Source organism: Sarcophilus harrisii, chromosome X (assembly GCF_902635505.1).
Source record: "Sarcophilus harrisii chromosome X, mSarHar1.11, whole genome shotgun sequence".
Taxonomy (NCBI): domain Eukaryota; kingdom Metazoa; phylum Chordata; class Mammalia; order Dasyuromorphia; family Dasyuridae; genus Sarcophilus; species Sarcophilus harrisii.
This window is the reverse complement of record NC_045432.1, coordinates 9,085,851-9,103,944: the sequence shown is the minus strand read 5'-3', so window position 1 is coordinate 9,103,944 and position 18,094 is coordinate 9,085,851. Positions and strand designations below refer to the sequence as shown.

General features: G+C 41.3%; 1 protein-coding gene across 2 annotated transcripts; it reads right to left on the bottom strand.

The window, feature by feature from the left end:
• Positions 1-3,574: 3,574 nt before the first annotated feature.
• Positions 3,575-7,928, bottom strand: ASB12 (ankyrin repeat and SOCS box containing 12). Of its 2 annotated transcripts, none has more exons than XM_031944631.1 (4): positions 7,853-7,928; positions 7,132-7,317; positions 4,874-5,665; positions 3,575-3,931 (listed from the first exon to the last, which is right to left on the bottom strand). In XM_031944631.1, the coding sequence occupies exons 3-4, from the start codon at positions 5,661-5,663 to the stop codon at positions 3,798-3,800; spliced, it is 924 nt and encodes a 307-aa protein (XP_031800491.1). In that variant the 5' UTR covers positions 5,664-5,665; positions 7,132-7,317; positions 7,853-7,928; the 3' UTR covers positions 3,575-3,797. The 2 variants fall into 2 exon arrangements, with proteins under 2 accessions (XP_031800491.1, XP_031800490.1); XM_031944630.1 differs by having other exon boundaries at positions 3,576-3,931; positions 4,874-5,716; positions 7,853-7,927.
• Positions 7,929-18,094: the final 10,166 nt, after the last annotated feature.

Here is an 18,094-nt window from a genome sequence, read left to right as displayed (position 1 = left end):
TGTGGGAGCGCCCCTCACTTTTTCGCTTCTTCCCAGCTCCCTTCCCGGCTCCTGGCCGGCAATTGGGCCCGAGCCGGCCACTCGATCGTTCGGCGGACCGCTGCGTGTCCCGCGCCTGTCGGCCGCTGGGCGGGCGCCCGCCTCGGCCCCGGTTCTTGCCCTACACCCTGCAGCCAGCTCCCCCTCCTCGGGCCCGGGTCCCCTCCCCTCCCCCGCCGGGCTGCCTCCCAGGACCCGTATTTGACTACGTCGAGACGAGAGGGTGCCCCCGGGGTCCCGAGTCCCCCAGCTTCCCTTCAGTTCCCGCTCGCCCCCCTCTCCTGCATTGGTTCCAGCATCCCTTCTTGAACCTCACTCTGCTCGGCACCCTTAGGCCTCACCGGGCGCCCCCTACCCCCGTGATCTTGAGCCGGTTGTTTAGGAGGCCCTAGGTGGGAAGACACCTCAGTGAGCAGTCCAACCAGCGCTGAGCTTGAGTGTACAAAATCTGAACCCAGGGGGGAGGGGGGAGAAGCTAGAGTGAGTGTCGAGAAGGGGTCAAGCTACTTCGCCTCTGTCCCGACCTCAGTTTCCTCCTTTGTAAAACGAAGCCGGTGGATTCAACGAGCCCTAAGGGCTCTCCCAGGGCTACTCCTCAACTGGAGGAAAGCGCTTCGCTCTTCAGTTGTGTCCTACTCTATGACCCCGTTGGAGATTTTATCGGCATAGGTAGTGCAAGGGTTTGCCATTTCCTTTTGCGGTTTATTTGACAAATAAAGAAACTCAGGTGAACAGGGTAAAGTGCCTTGACAAAGGTTACAGTTCAGAAAGGGTCTGAGGCCAGTTTTGAACTCGGAAAGAGGTGGTTGTTCTGGCCCCCCAGCTCCCCACTTGTGCTACAATATCTTCTAGATATTCTGAATGGCCAGTGGAAGCAGGAAGGGAACAATAATCAAGGCTCAGCAATTGCTGCCTAGGCCAGGAAGACCAGTCCAGTGGATCCACAAACTTCCTTTGCTGACCTCAGTTTACAAATTGACTCTGTTTCCCTTTCTCTCGTTCTTGTTCCTTCCCAGCATTCTTTAGGAAATGGCACCTGTGAAAGTGGTCTCAACTTTTTTCAAATTCTCCCCCAACAGTGAGTCTGGCTCTCTCTCCTTTGGCAACATCATAAGCCAAGCACATAAAAACTATTTTCTCCCCAAAAAGAGCATAGCCTCTCCCAGCCTTCCTTAACACTAGTGAGTTTCTATGTATTGGTCAACCTGCCATCTGGGGGAGGGGGTGGGGGGAAGGAGGGGAAAAATTGGCTGTGAAATTACCCATGCATATAACTTGTAAATAAAAAGATATATTTTATACATATAAAAAATACTAGTGAGTTTCTGTTCCTTGAAAAAAACAAAACTATAACTCTGGCCCCTGGTGGCCAGGATTAGTACTATGACTAAACTGATTACAACTGCAGGCTGGGTAGAGAAGGTTAGTAACCCAACCAGGATTTGTGCCTAGATTATCTAGCCTTCTAACCCCAGGGACATCTCCCCTCCTATCAAGGCCTTCCACTGAAAGCAAAGGGGCTGTGTATTTTTCCAAAGGCAGCCCAAGATGGGCCATTGAGTCAAAGATTTGCTCAGATGCAAGGCCAAGGAAGGAAAAGAAGGATACATTGAAATCCTAGGCATTCATCCTGGAAATTGGGAGCAAAAGTACGGAACCTATGTTGGTGAATGACTTAAGGCATGAGACAGGCCCATTTAGGCTGGCAGTGACTCCATGTGGCCACACGCCAACACATTCAAAACTCCGAGGTCTTAGACCCTGTACCACACATTTATTTATTTGGGTTATGAGGTTCCTTTGCCAGGTTGGAAGGGGATAGAGCTACGTGAACTGATGCCGAGTTAAGTGAGCAGAACCAGGACATCATACACAATGACAAGATTATGTGACGATCAACTGTTAAGAATGTGGCCATTGTCAACAATTCAGTAGTTCAAGGCAATTCTAGTAGACTTGGGACTGAAAATGCCATCGACATCCAGAGAGAGGACTATGGAGGCCAAATATGTATCTCAACATAGCATTTTCACCTTTTTTTTTTTTTTCTCTCTTGGGTTTTTTTTCCCCTTTTGGTCTGATTTTTCTTTCAAACATGACAAATGTAGAAATACTTTTAAAAGGATTGCACATATTTAACCTATATTTGATTGCTTGCTGTCATGGGGGAGGGGGAAAATAAGGGAAGGAAGGAAGAAAAATTTAGAACACAAAGTTTCACAAAAATGAATGTTGAACTATATGTATATTTGGAAAAAGAAAATACTAGGCCAAGCACAGGGGCTTCGTGATCTTTTTGAATAAGACCAGAGATGGAAATCAGGCCTAGGCACTAGACCAGACACTACTGTTGCCAACAATAGTCATAAATAATAAAAATAGCTCCCATAGTGCTTTGAGGCAGGGAATGGACTATCCAGGATCTTTGGTGATCCTCCCAGCTTTCCTTTTGGTAAACTTCACTTGAGTTTGTGGAGTGTAGCTACAGCTGGGATATTCACATGTGTTCTGACTACAAGGGCCATCAGCCTGAGGGGGATGTCTATGGAGGAAGGAGTTTATAGTTTTGGACTCCCCTGAAGTCTATATTGAATGGGGAGGGGGATCATAGACATGGACTCCAGTCTTGGTCATGACATTTAGGATCTGATGGAGAGACCATCTAATCCAATTCCCTCATTTTACAGAAGAAATTGAAGCATGGAAAGTGGACAAGCCTTGCCTGATGTTCCCAAGGTGAGAAATGGCCAGGAAGGGGTTTTAACCTGTGTTCTGAAAGATAATCCAGAACTCATCTATATCCAACATATTGCCTTGAAAAGTAAGTTTGGGCAACTCACAGCAATTTTCTTGGGAGTGAAACTTTTTATCTGTGGAAGGGAGAGAGGAATGCCATTGTCTACCTCCCATCACACTCATAATGACGAAAGAGCTGTAACAATAAAAGTTATTATTTTCAGGGGAGGCTCCCCCTTGAAACTAGGCAACAATGCCTGTGGCTGATGGGTTCCAGAGTTTCTGAAATCTGAGCAAAATCAATATGCACACATCTACTGTAGACCAATAGTGCACTTGATGGGCGGTTGGGGGAGGAGGCACTTTACCAAACTAGAGTTGAGATATATTGAAAAGGAGAGGGTGGAGGGAGGGAGGGGAAAAATCAGAACAGAAGTGAGTGCAAGGGATAATGTTGTAAAAAATTACCCTGGCATGGGTTCTGGCAATAAAAAGTTATTTAATTAAAAATAAATAAATAAAGTAGAAATTGGGGGAAAAATATATTGAAAAGGGAGATGGTCTGTGTATCTTTTTTTTTTTTTTTTAATTTAATAGCCTTTTATTTACAGGATATATGCATGGGTAACTTTACAGCATTAACAATTGCCAAACTTCTTGTTCCAATTTTTCACCTCTTACCCCCCCCACCCCCTCCCCTAGATGGCGGGATGACCAGTAGATGTTAAATATATTAAAATATAAATTAGATACACAATAAGTATACATTGGTCTGTGTATCTTATGCTAATAGGATTTTGGGAGTTCTTGTTTCCAACTAAATGGAGTTAGCAGGGGAGGGGGTAAGGAAGATATAAATCAATTTTGAGTCTACCTTTTAGCACCTTTATTGACACAGAAAAAGTGAAGTGAATGTTATCAGCTCCAGGTAGATGACAGGTGTTCCTTTCCAGGGTGGATGGGCTTATGAATATGTGAGCCCAGGGCTTCTGCTTTCCCAAATCAGCCACAGCCCACTTGCTTTATGACTGGTGCTTGAGATAATTAATCAACACAGGTGGAATATCTAGTTGGTCGATGAGATTGACCTGAAAAGAGCACTGAAGAGCTTTGCGGACTGCAAGACGAGCCTGTGACATCAGGGATTTGGGATGAGCTGAAGGAAAAGATAACAGAGCTGAGGAAAGACAGTTTTCCCACACCCTTATTACATTCTTCAATTCACCCCCTTTGTCAGCTTTCCACCTGCCTTAATTCCAAGCTACCTTTTTTTTTTTTTTTTTTAAGGTAAAGAGAAGTTAAAAAAAAAAAAAAAAAAGGTAAAGAAAGCCCTGGATTTGGGGTTCAAGAATCCAGTATTCTATTGCTGATTCTGACATGCTCTAGTGTCTATGGTCTCTTTCAGGGCTAAATCCTCTCATCCAAAGCTTCTTAAACTGTAAGTCATATAACTGAATGTGGGGGTTGTAAAAAATTTGGCAACAGTAAAAGGTATCAAATATTCTGCCAAGATGTAATTCTTCATGTAAAAGTAAACAAGCATATCTTTTGTCTTTATAAATAGTAAAATTATCTATATACCAAAAATAGTTTTAAAATAAATTTCTTTATGATTTATTATCAGTAAATGTTTGATTTGTATACTATTTTATATACCTTTCTATCTGGGAACATGTGAAATTTTTTGGTCTTAAAGGGGTGGAAGTAGAAAAAGTTTTAGAGCAAGAAAAGCCTTGCTCTAACTCATAGAAATCTTCGAGTTTAAATGGACCTGTGAGACCATCATGTCAAACTGTCTCATTTTACAGTAGATGAAACTGGGGCCCAGAAAGATTTGTAAATGACTTTCTAGAGATCACAAAAATAGCAAGTGGTAGATTCAAGATTTAACCACTTAGGAAAAAGGGGGATGACAAATTGGCACATGTTCTCTTGGAATGGATTTTGAGTTGTTGTGGTTCCCGGGGAAGTTCTGGCAAGTAAGAGAGTCTCGGCTTGGGGACATGTCCCAGGGGCCCTAACTGGAGGGTGGTGGTCTCCCATCCCAACAGTGCCTAAGACTAGCCCTGGAAACCCTTTCTTTCCCCTTCTCACTCACTTCTTTCTCTCATCAGTAGAGCCACACCTTCCCCATCGGGGTCTGTCTTCTCCAGTGGAAGAGATGGGAGATAGACATTAGCCCCAAAGTCCACAAGCAGCTGGATGTACTCGAGGGAGCAGTTATGCTGTAGGCAGAATTCTAGCAGTGTGCGTGGCTTGGGTATTCGTGAAAGTAGCTGTCTATCCGTGCAGTTGTAGTCTGGGTCGGCTCCATACAATAAAAGAAGACGGAAACACTCCAGGTGACCATAGACAGCTGAAAGGTAAAGAGGCCCGGAGCAGGAGGCAATGTTAGAAGCCCAATCTGGGATCCTAGCTTTGACATTGACTTCTGCTCCGTGACACAGGAGCTCCTTGAGAATCTCACTGGCACCATCTTTAGCAGCTGTGAGGACTGGGGAACTGTTGTTATAGATGCTACCCCCAGGACTGGCGCCAGCTTCCAGCAGGACCCGAACACAATCCAAATGCCCATGAATGACTGCAGTGAACAGGGGTGTCTGGGCCTTCACATCCAGACTATCCACTTCTGCCCCATGAGCCAGGAGAACTTTCAGGCAGCTAAGGTGGCCTTGAGAGGCAGCCAGGCGTAGTGGGGTACCTGGCACACCCCAGCCACTGCGGCTATTGATATAGCGCTTATAGCGCTGTTGGTGAAGGAGCTGGTCTAAGGTACCGGCATTGTTGTTACAAACTATTTGACTCAGCTCTTGCTTCTCAGTAGCGTTGTCTTCCTCGTCAGGTTGTTGCAGCAGGGAGAATATCTTAGTGATGTCCATGAGGCTCATCTCTGTAGGTTGAAAAACCACCCCTCTCATCTTGGTGTCAGGATACACGAGACCTGCTCAAGATGGGAGAGGAAAGGGAACATGAACTCTGGTCGAGGGGTTATTTGGGCTTCCTTCTGCAGTGCAGGCTGGGCTGCTCTGCCTCCAAATTCCCATCTCCTTTCTGTTGGCCCCAGATCCAACAGAGCTCCGATGAATATTGAGAGTGTGGTTATGGATTTAATATTTTCACCAACTAGGTGGGGAATCTGTCTGAGCAGTCCTTACAGAGAGCGGGTCTTAAGTAACACCTATACCAGATTCTTCCATACACAGTATGGACTTATTCAATACTGGCCCTCTACAAATTTCTACCTTCTTTCCTATTCTTGAAAAACCAACTCTGCTGCTGCTCCCCTCACCAAGCCTCTTTTAAATCGCCATCATAAGGGCTCTCTGTTATATCCAGCTCTTTGCCACCACAAATGCCAGCCATATTCATGTGGTTCTTATCCCCATTGGGCCATGAGCTTACCGAGGAAACGAGGACCTTCCTTGGCTTTCACCTCCAAGTCCCAGTTAAGTATTCAAATAGGATTGTAATGACAATAGGTTGGGGTGGATGAGATTGAGGTGGGTACAAATGATGAGGTTTGGCACCAAATGTTGGGGTTCGGTAGCAATTTACATGTGAAGAACTCACGAGAACTTTCTTCTTGCCAAAAGGGCCACTTGTTTATAAGAGGTTATGGACAAAATAAAATGGTCAAATAGGCCCCGGGAGTGGTAAATATGAAATAGGTTTGGAAGAGCATGTTAACTATATAAGCAAGGAAACAACAAGGGACAGGATAAGTTCATTTAACCAGGAGAAAGGGAATACACCGTGAGGTGGGAGTATGCCATGGACTGGTAGGCTAAAACCATAGAGAAGTTTAGCACCTTAAAAAAGTTAGTTACAAGGAAAAAAAAAAACACTATGAGGCATGGGGGAGGGGCTGGGAAGAAAGACACCAAGGGGCAGAAGACCCCGGTAGCTTAACGCAAAAGGGATTCGACAAAGATGGCATAGATCTTGGGCAGATTTATGGGGGAAATTTAACTTGGGAGCTTGGTTTTCTGATCGGCTACAGTAAGATGGGGGTGGTGTACCCAAGATCTCCACGGGGGGGATGTAAGGCTAACCTGATCCCTGTCAGCACCCTTCCCTGCTAGCATCAGGGAATAACCTTTCAGTTACTTCCGGCTTTCTCTGCCAACCCCACCTGGTTATCCAGGACTTCATCGGGGGTCGGCTCCCTTATTTCACAAGTGGCATAAATCCATTCAAGGGAGAGCATATCATTTGCTCAAGCTCACCTTGGGAGGTGTGCAGCCCGGTCTGGCTCCAAGTTCTTGCCTTCCACTTATCTCCCAGGGTCATCACTAGCCACTCTCCCCAACCCCTCCCCAAATTTCCCTGGAGGTGTGACTTCCCGCCGGGGAGTACCTGGGGAAGGGGGGAATCTTCAGCACATGAACCTCAGCTGGCAGAAGAGGGAGATGGTCAGATGAAAAGGAGCTTTCACTAGCTCCCTCTGAGGTCTCAGGATAAGGCAAAGAGTAAAAGCTACAGCTAGGTCACAAGCCTTTCAGTGTGGTCATGTCTCAGGACGTAGTCAAGATAGTACTTAGCCTGGCAGGAAAGAAAGAAGCCTCGGTTCTACCACTCCCTGCCTATGGGAACTTGCTCCAGTTCCTCTTCTTCCCCGGGCCTCAGTTTCCCTCGCTGTAAGACAAGGGAGTTGGATCCAACGACCTCCGAGCTTTCTGTCAGCCCGCCACCCTATAAAAGCCTCCCGGTCCGGTCCACAGCACTCTCCCGCCCCCGAGTTCTCTCTGGGGAAACCATTCTGACGCTTTCCTTCCCGGAATTCCCCTGTGATCGAGTCCCAAACTTTTCGATAAAAGCCACGGATCTTTTGGGGCGTCCCCCCCCCTCCCGGATCCCGAGGCACCCCCCCGCTCCACCCCCTTCCGGCCTCGGAGCTGGACCGCCAAGTCCCGGAGGGTCTGAAAGGTCCCGTTTGTCCACCGTTGGCGCGGGTCTGGGGCTCTCGGGACGGCCGTCGGGCAGCTTCTAACGGTCCCCGGCTCGAGACTCGCGTGGAGGTCGGGTACCCCACGGCTACTCTCTCCGAGAACCTCTCCCGGGTCCCAAGAGTACTCACGGAGCCGCAAGCCAAGGAGAGTAGAGTCCCGGCGAGGCCGACCCCACTGTGGAAACAGTGCAGTGTAACGGTCAGTGACGTCGGCGCCCACCTTTGTGAGGCAGTAACCCCTCGCCCGCCCTCCCCCGGGTCCCACTCACCGTCGGGCCGCCTGTCTGCTTCCGAGCCCACCCCTCCCCCCCGCGCCCTCCGGGGCTAATTTTAGCTGCCCCCTCGCCCTCTCCCCCTCCTTCCCGGTGGCCTGGCCGCCTGCTGGCTTATTTTACTGCTGCGATTCCCTGAGCGGGACATCTAAAGGAGCAGGGGGATCGTGACAGGTGCCCGACGCCTCCGCCTCCTTCCACCCGTCCATTCCTCCGTGTACCCAATAAAATCCCATCAACTCCGGAGCTCAGCTTGGGGTCGGCAGCCCCCACCCCCAACCTGATCGGGCTCCTTCCCAACTTCAAAGACAGCCCCGCCCGGGACAGTTGGCTGCCCCTCGCCTCCTCCCGCCCCCCCCCCACCTCAAGCCGAGCCCAACCCCCTCCCTGCCTCTCCTAAACTTGTGGATGACAAGAAAAGCAGAATTGGGCGGCGGGGGCAGCCGCGGTCCGTGTGATCCAAAGTCGGACAACCTTTAAAAACACAATTAAAAAGCCCCCCAAGCCACACACCCCGAGAAAGCCAGCAAGGGGCTTCTCTGTCCCACTTAGAAAACGGCTACCTTCGTGGTCTCCTCACAGTCTCCTCACAGTCTCCTCACAGCCTCTCGACAACTTCCCACCCTGCTAGGGGGCGGTGGAGTCGACGGGTCAGAGAGGAAGTGATTAGGTCCCATTCAACTCTCACTAGTGACCTCAACCTTTAACCTGAACAGGGCACTAACCCTTCCCCCGGCTTGGATGGAGAGAGGTGGAAAGTTGCCAAGTTTCTGCCCTACCTCAGGGCTCCTTCAGTGACCCGACCCACGTGAATACTGAACTGAGAATCGGGGAGACCCGAGTTCAAATTCAGTCTCAAACATTAGATGTGTAACTGTGACCGTGGAGAAGTCACTTAATCTGTTTGCCTTAATCCATCGGGGAGGAAAATGGCAAATAACTAGTATCTTTGCCAAGAAAATCCCACAGACAGTAGGGTGTCAGACAGGACAGCTCAGTGCCTTGGGCTGCTTCTCTCCTCTTCACACCTGCCCATGGTAGATGACATTTAGGATCTAAATGATTATTATTAGGATTCTATTCTTCTAAAGTACAGACTGTATTGGCCGAAGCTGCTTGAAAACTCACAAAGAATCTCTTCTGTTCTCCTCTGCTCATTACAACGGAGCAAAACTCACCAGGACAGCAATGAAAGGATAAGGAATTACAATTCTAGTCCCAAACTAACAAGTCAGGCAGTTTCTCCGGGCTAAATCTATGATCTTCCACTCTTTTAGTTCCCTCGTTTGTTGATATGTTACTAAAGTCCCGTTAAGGAAAAAACAAAATAGCTGCAAGTTTTGATGTCCAGGTTTTGAGTCTTACAGTAACTTGGTTCACCAAGACTCCCTTATTGAAATAGCAGAGATTGCTTGTCATTATGATAAATTAATGATGTAATGATTGAAACAAAATGCAAACGCTCCTCCTTAGATTAAAAACTAAACCTTTGAACTTAGAACAGGAATGTCCACAAGGAGACTGAAGGTGCAAAGAGAATGTAAGAGATACAAAGAGAAATTCCATTGAAAATGACTGTTGGTAACATAAAATATTTAATTTTAAATTTACTTAATTTATCTGCCAAGGATAAGTCAGAAACTATATAAGCAAAAGTACAAAACACTTCCCATACAAAGCCAGATCTAAGCTATTGGAAAAATATCAAGTGCTTGTGGATAGGTGGAGAAAATATAATAAAGATGACAAGACTCCCTAAACTAATCTATTTATTTAGCGCTATACCAATCAGACTCCCAAGGAACTAGTTTACTGACCTAGGAAAAAAATACAACAAAATTCATCTGAAAGAACAAAAGGTCAAGACTTTCAAGGGAACTAATTAAAATACAAATCAAATGAAGGTGGCTTAGCTGTACCAGATGTAAAATTATATTATAGAGCAGCAGTTACCAAAACCATTTGGTAGTGGCTAAGAAATAGATTAGTTGATCAGTGGAATAGGTTAGGTTCAAAGGACAAAATAGCCAAAGACTATAACAATCTAGTATTTCACAAACAGAAAAACCTCACCTTTTGGAATAAAAATCCACTATTTCACAAAAAACTTTTTTACTTTAAATCATAGCAGAACTTTGTTAGACTATAAAATTTTAAAAGAGTGTACTTTGTATCAAACCGATGAGCATTTTAGGTATATGTATTTGTCCCTCTGATCAATAAACTTGGAAGAGTCCATAAACAGGATTTCACCTGGCCCCAGTGTGTTGTCACATCTTTCATCTCACTATAGGAACTAGACTCCAGCAGTGGCTCTGAACCAGGGATGGAACATGGACAGAGCTTCTGTGGAAGGGTACCCACTTAGACACATATGAACAATTCATATGACTGGGGAATTAAATAACAAAAAACGAGGATAAAGTGGGGGGAAAAGGTGATCACCAACAGGCACTTTATCAGTGGAAATAATTTGGCATTAGAAATACCTTATCACCAGGGTGACAGGGAAAAGATATCAAATATCAAATAAATATAGAATATAAGATATCAGATCTCATATGAGAATATACATAATAAAATAAAATTTATAAGATTAGTTATTGTCCACCTGTTATCAATACAGTATACAGACTAAATTTGGAATAAGGCAAAATCAATCAGCATGGATTGAGAATAGTATCTAAAAATATTAATTAATTACAAAGAAAAGGACTGGGACATCTTCCAATTCCTGTATTCTCTATTTTGGTGTATTTCTCCAACCCTCAGACACAGTTCCCTGAAGTCCTTAAACTAAATTCTTTTATCAGTACCTTAGGGGAAGACAGGAGGACAGAGACTGTGGAATCTAAATGCTGGAAGACGGGAAGAAGTAATACCTTCTCCCCTCCATCAGGCTTCTTCTTCTTATAGACACAGACCAGAAGAAAAGTCAGATTCTCATACCCAGGGAACTACTTCAGTAAACACTTTAAGGGAGCTAAAAGAAAGAGAAAAGGTTATTACTTTTTTTTTTTTTCAGGTTAACACCTGATCTTTTATTCAGATTTTATTTATTTATTTTATTTTTATTTTTATTTTATTTTACTTTATTTTTTTATTTAAGAGCCTTTTATTTACAGGTTATATGCATGGGTAACTTTACAGCATGAACAATTACCAAACTTCTTGTTCCAATTTTTCACCTCTTACTCCCCCCACCCCCTCCCCCAGATGGCAGGATGACCAGGAGATGTTAAATATATTAAAATATAAATTAGATACACAATAAGTATACATGACCAAACCATTATTTTGCTATCCAAAAAGAATCAGACTCTGAAATATTATACAATTAGCTTGTGAAGGAAATAAAAAATGCAGGTGGGCATAAATAGAGGGATTGGGAATTCAATGTCATGGTTTTTACTCATCTCCCAGAGTTCTTTCTCTGGGCGTAGCTGGTTCAGTTCATTACTGCTCCATTGGAACTGATTTGGTTGATCTCCTTGCTGAGGATGGCCAGGTCTGTCAGAACTGGTCATCATATAGTATTGCTGTTGAAGTATAGAATGATCTCCTGGTCCTGCTCATTTCACTCAGCATCAGTTCGTGTCAGTCTCTCCAGGCCTTTCTGAAATCATCCTGCTGGTCATTTCTTACAGAACAGTAATATTCCATAATATTCATATACCACAATTTATTCAGCCATTCTCCAACTGATGGGCATCCATTCAGTTTCCAGTTTTTAGCCACTACAAAAAGGGCTGCCACAAACATTCGTGCACATACAGGTCCCTTTCCCTTCTTTATGATCTCTTTGGGATATAATCCCAGTAGTAACACTGCTGGATCAAAGGGTATGCACAGTTTGATAACTTTTTGAGCATAGTTCCAAACTACTCTCCAGAATGGTTAGATTCGTTCACAACTCCACCAACAATGCATCAATGTCCCAGTTTTCCCGCATCCCCTCCAACAATCATCATTATTTTTTCCTGTCATCTTAGCCAATCTGACAGGTGTGTAGTGGTATCTTAGAGTTGTTTTAATTTGCATTTCTCTGATTAATAATGACTTGGAGCATCTTTTCATATGACTAGAAATAGTTTCAATTTCTTCATCTGAAAATTATATGTTCATATCCTTTGACTATTTTTCAATTGGAGAATGGCTGGATTTTTTATAAATTAGAGTTACTTCTCTATATATTTTGGAAATGAGGCCTTGATCAGAACCTTTGACTGTAAAAATGTTTGCCCAGTTTATTGCTTCCCTTCTAATCTTGTCTGCATTAGTTTTGTACAAAAACTTTTCAGTTTGGTATAATCAAAATTTTCTGTTTTGTGATCAGTAATGATCTCTAGTTCTGCTTTGGTCATAAAGTCCTTCCCCTTCCACAGGTCTGAGAGGTAAACTATCCTGTGTTCCTCTAATTTATTAATTTCATTCTTTATGCCTAGGTCATGAACCCATTTTGACCTTATCTTGGTGTATGGTGTTAAGTATGGATCAATAGGGCTATTACTTTTGAAATACTAATAGTCTTTCTAGCTCCTGATCTAAATAATGCAACTTAAAGTAAAGATGCTAGTCAGTTTGTTTTTTTTTTTTTTTATCAGCAAAGGGATACAATTTAAAACTCCATTGAAACAACCTGCCTTTAAGAAATGCTAATGCTAATTTAAGGGGGAATTAGCTATGGGAAAATCAAAATATCTTACTTCCACCTTTCAAGGGACTGCTTGAAAATCAGAAAAACTTAACATTTAAATTTATTTTCAAATTCTCATAGATACATTAATTATAAACATGGAACATATTTTCTTCCCACTAGATACCCACTCAAGTCCACTTCCTTCTGATATGCTAGGTCTTACTTTAAGGTGCAGTTTACAAACATTGCCAAGGTTTAAGGTCATTTTGATTTTTTAAGAAAATATGTATTCTTTTCTATACCACTTCTCACCATGATAACTTTTCTTAAATTCATAGGGGAAGAAAAATAATACACTATTATTAATACCTTACAAAAAATAGGAACAGCATGAAGATAACATTTTAAAAATATATATATAAAAAATAAAAAATTCAGAATGGTGAAGATGTTTGGGAACACAGGAAAGGAGGTATTCTCGATGCAATCTATCACTGATTTTAGGCCAATTCTAAAATGGAAATTGGAGGGGATAATTTGGTTATTCTAAATCAGTGGTTCTCAAAGTATGGGCTAGAGAATCTTAGGGATCTCTGAAACCCTTTTAGAGGCTCTACAAATTCAAAAATAGTTTTTATTTCCAATATGGTAAATGTCTATAAATATAACCCAGATAAACAAAAATGCTTTGGAGAGATCCTCAATAATTTTTAATAGGATAAAGATACTAAAAACAAAAGTTTGAGAACCACTGTTCTAAATGATTATCAGGAATTAGTGAGAGCTATTAATTAAATAAAACTGTGTAGAGGGCTGGAACTCTGGAGAACTATGCTTGAAACCAGGTGTTAACTCAGTGGAATTGATGAGATAATGGTTCTCTACTTCACATATAGCTAGTATGATATAATCACTCTAGATTGGCTTATACTCATTATGCGGTAATGATGTAATTGTAATAGGGTATTTAAACTCAGGACAGAATCAGACTCAGATGGCAACTGGATGAGACTGGGTCAGACTGAGAGTGGGTCAGACTATGACAGACACAGACTGTGTAAGAGACAATGAAGACTTTGGACTCTTCTTGTCTATTCTCGTGGTGTCTATCCTGCTGAGACCAAAGCCCTTCCAGAGGACCTCCAGAAAGCTAGCCCGGACATTACAAAACTATTTGAAATTGGGAACACATGAATTGACAAAATTATTTCAAATTTTACAAAGATCTCCTAATCCAAATTCTAAAAGAAATCTTAGCAAGTAAGCTGGGACAGTTGCAAGCAGTGGGAGGAGCAATAAATTCTTGTTCCTTGGATAGTTACTTGGACATGAGTATATTTGGCTGATCAGTCTCAGAAGGGCTTTTCTGTTTGCCCTCAGATGGTGGTGATATTGATTCAAAGAGCTTTAATGATTGGCAAGTTCTATTGAATGGGTACTAAGGTCCAACTGATAATATTTTTTTAGCTACTAATTACAATTCGTGACTAGGCATCGATGAATATTCTATAACTGACTAACAAAAGTTAGCCTTTTTGTATGTGTATTCCATCTATCTGGATTGTAAATCCTTAAATGTAATACCTTAAATCCCCTGAAAAAAATGAGTTTAAAAAAAACCCGCTAAACTTAAGATGACCCAGCAATACCAAAACTTTTTTGTTTATCTAAAAAGACCCTTATCTCTTTTTCCGTAAAAACCCTCCTTAGCATAAAAATAGCAATGAAAACTTCATCCAAGATCTCTCCCTACCCTTGTCTTTGAACATTATTACTAAACATGTTTTTTAAATACCTCGATTGAAAATACACAGAAGGAGTTATATGCAATTATTACTACACTGTATACTACTTAAGATCTTCTTAATATTTTTCAGATAGCAAATTTTCTGTTTTTTGAAACAGCCCAAGTCCTGAAGATTCTGCTGGTTAAAAGATTTCTTCATAGTAATGTTTTTTGTGTGTGAGTGTGTAAAAGAATAGTTGATGCTGGCGCACAAAGTGATAATAACTGGATCTGATTATTTTTATTTTTCAAGTTTATGGCGTTATACAAAGTTGGGACAATTCTCTTCCATGTCATTTTTGTTTGTGTCTATGTTTGTTTCTGGGCAGAACGTCCATGTCATATGTGTGTATGAGCTAGATTTTGTTACCTGAAAAGAGTCATAGGCAACCAGCCAGAAAAACCCTCTGTGCTGTAGTTTGTATGCCGAAAAATTTCCTGAAAAAAGGCCTAATCTTTTTTTATGAATTAAAAACCTCTGGCCAAAGGTTGAAAAAATGCACAGAAAAAGTGATTAGAAAATAAAATTAAAATAATATCTTACAGATTCTCAAAAGTTTCATGAGCAAAACGCCCTAGTAAAGTCTCAAAATTTTGAGAAAATTGATTATGGAATTTGGAAATTAGTCAAAAACAACCTTTAGGAAAATAGCAGCTTTTGTTTTTGTTTTGTTTTTGTTTTTTTATTAACTTTTCTTTGAATCTTATCTTGTCTGGAGTAATCTCCCACTCCAGGTGGGAGTGAGATTCTGGAGAGATTGCTGATGGGATTACTGTCATCCTTATCATTATTTCCTAGCTTCTTTCATATGTTAAAGTATTGTAGAAAAAGCCTTAATAGCTGTAGACTCAGAATCTTGCAAAAAAAAAATTCTGCCCAACCGAGTTTGGAGGAATGCAGATGGGGTGGGGGCCAAACTCCACCATTCTCAGAATCCTGTCTCCAGCCTCCCCAGCTTCATCAGCGTCTGTCCAGCAATTGCTTGAGAAGAATCGGGGTGCCCCTGGCAGCACCCAGCATGGCAGCGTGGTGGAGTGTGTAAGACACGCGACATCTTTTCTTTTTTGGTAATTTCTCCATTCTTTCTTTCAATCACAGGAATGGACTGGCTATGTAATCTCTGGCAAATTAATTTATATCTGACTAATTTTCTGATTTGTAAAGACAACTCATGTTGATTGTTGCTTAATAAAAAACAAATGATATATGAATGTTAAATTGCTTCATATTTTGATAACTCTGTGGGTTTTTAGATGTGACCAATATGCAACCCTACTGTTGAGAAATATAATTTTGGGGGTGTGTAAATTACATTAAGCAAATTCAATTAGGACCTCATAAGGCCTAGGAAGATAGTATATAGAATCTCTCTCTTTCTTTTTTTCCTTCCCTGACCTGAAGAAGGGATAAGAGAGAGAAAAAGAAAATATGCATCATGCAATATAATTTGTTATTTGAGATATGATGATAAAAATGGTCTAAAGGAACTTTAATCAAAGCCCATTATAAGAATTTATAAATTGTAATCTATTTGAACTAAATTTAGGAAAACAGAAAAGCAGTTCACAGCTAACTTAAAAACTGTCAAAAAATCAGCCTGCTTTTAAGCTATCTAGAATCAGACTTCTCAGGGCCCAGACACACACACACAAATTACATTAATGCTTTCCTGGCTCACCAAGGAAAAATGATTTGTGTAAAATTGGAAAATATTCAAAATGGATATTCAGTTTGTCCAGAACATTTAATTGATATTTAGGAAATTTCATGAATTAAAGTCATTTAAATCTCAAAAATCTGTTTTGGCTCAACAACAACAACAATAAGAACAACAACAAAATATGTGTATGTGTGTGTGTATAGGTGTGTATCTACATATATATATATATATATGTATATATATACACATATATTACTTTGCCTTCTCTCTAAACAAAAAAGTAAAATTATTTAAGGCAATGAAAATCATCTCTGAGAACTTCTCAGCTCAGCAGTTTGGAGACAGAATAGATGTGGCAACTATTAAGAAGGTGAAAAGTCTATTTAGCCTTGTTCATCCTATCTCAAATTATTTTGTAAATATAAATCAAGGAATTAGGTATGTTTCTCTGCTGTTAGAAAATTAATAGAAAAATTACAACAAAACTATTTGGTTATTATCAGGAAAAAATCAAAAAAGTTGTTAACAAAGTTATTTGGAACTATTGTCATCATGCTAAATCTAGCCCATCAAAACAAGGTGAAGGGTGGGGGTTGGGTAACAAACAGCTCAGCTCCTTCTCTGGGTCCCCTGCCCAACTTTTTAATTCTAAACTTGTCAGTTTTCTTAAACTTTCAGGATAGATAAGGGCATCAGCCCTGAGAGGAGAGCCTGTTTTAAGAGATGTAGTAACATATATAATAAGGAAATTATATACAAAAATTCTGTACGTGCATTTAATGATCAGTCCTTTACACGAGGATAAGTTTAACATATAAAACAAGTTAAATAATCTTTTATGTGTTTAAGTTTGGTAAACTTTGGGTGAACTTTGGTAAAAGAGAGAATTTATCTAGCCTTAAGTTGCAGTGAGGAGAATTTGATATGGGAAATGAAACCTATTGGAACAGCAACTGATATATTATTTCTGAGTTTTGAATTAGATGGCCTGATCATTAAGTCAGTAACCCATCACTTGAGAGAAATTTCATAAGCTACTTAGAGAAATGTGACCCTGAACAAATAGGAGTCTCTAATAGGATAAGAGCTGGGAGCTTTTGCCCCAAGTGAGATCTTTCTGACTCAGGTTCCCAATTCTGTTTCTTTGTTTCATACTTGATCATTCCTGAGTCTGATAAAGTAAAACGATTAGAATTGGACATCAATCTAAACTAAGGAAGTTGTATTTTGTCATGTGTGTGCTCTCAGGCTGAGGCCTGAAGGGTCGGTTTTGGGGGTATTATCATACCTCCGTATTTTCCTTTTATGACAAATTCCTATGACAAGAGCAAATGATCGACACAAATTCAAGTATATAACATCTTGTTTTCAATATGAAACTATGTAGTCAATATATCCTAAATAATTTGATGAATGAGTATTTGGCCTAATCATCTATTTATTATAGATACATATAAATGTTTGGTGAAATAAATTCTTTATAGGTTTCCAAAACAATGTAAGAACAATAAACATGATTGTCCATGAGAATGAACTGTTATTTTATTGTTCATTTAAAACTAAAATTGAAACCTCTTTCAGATTGGTATATACTGGATGTCCTGCAATACAAATATATTTCATTACCTAAAAATTGCTGCTCAATATACTTCTTATAGAAGTCCTTATGGGCTTGTCTTTTTATCTCAGATCATCCTAACCTGTATTTGTTAGAATTGTTTTGTATTCTAGCTTTTGGTCAGTTACAGCTACGTGGCCCAGCTTCAAGGAATTAAATCCACCTTTGGACACTTCAGTCAGCTCCTACTTGCCACCCCCTCCATAAAAAGATGGGACCCTGCAAATCTACTCCCATTCTCAGCAGGAAGCAGTTTCAGAAGATGAGATCATCCCCCTGGCTCCCAGAGCTCCATTTGTTTAAAAGGGGGAGAATTGGAATTGATCGGTGAATGGATCCCCAGATTATCTAGTCTCTGGATGGGTCTTCTGTTATAATGTATTTGTGGCACAAAT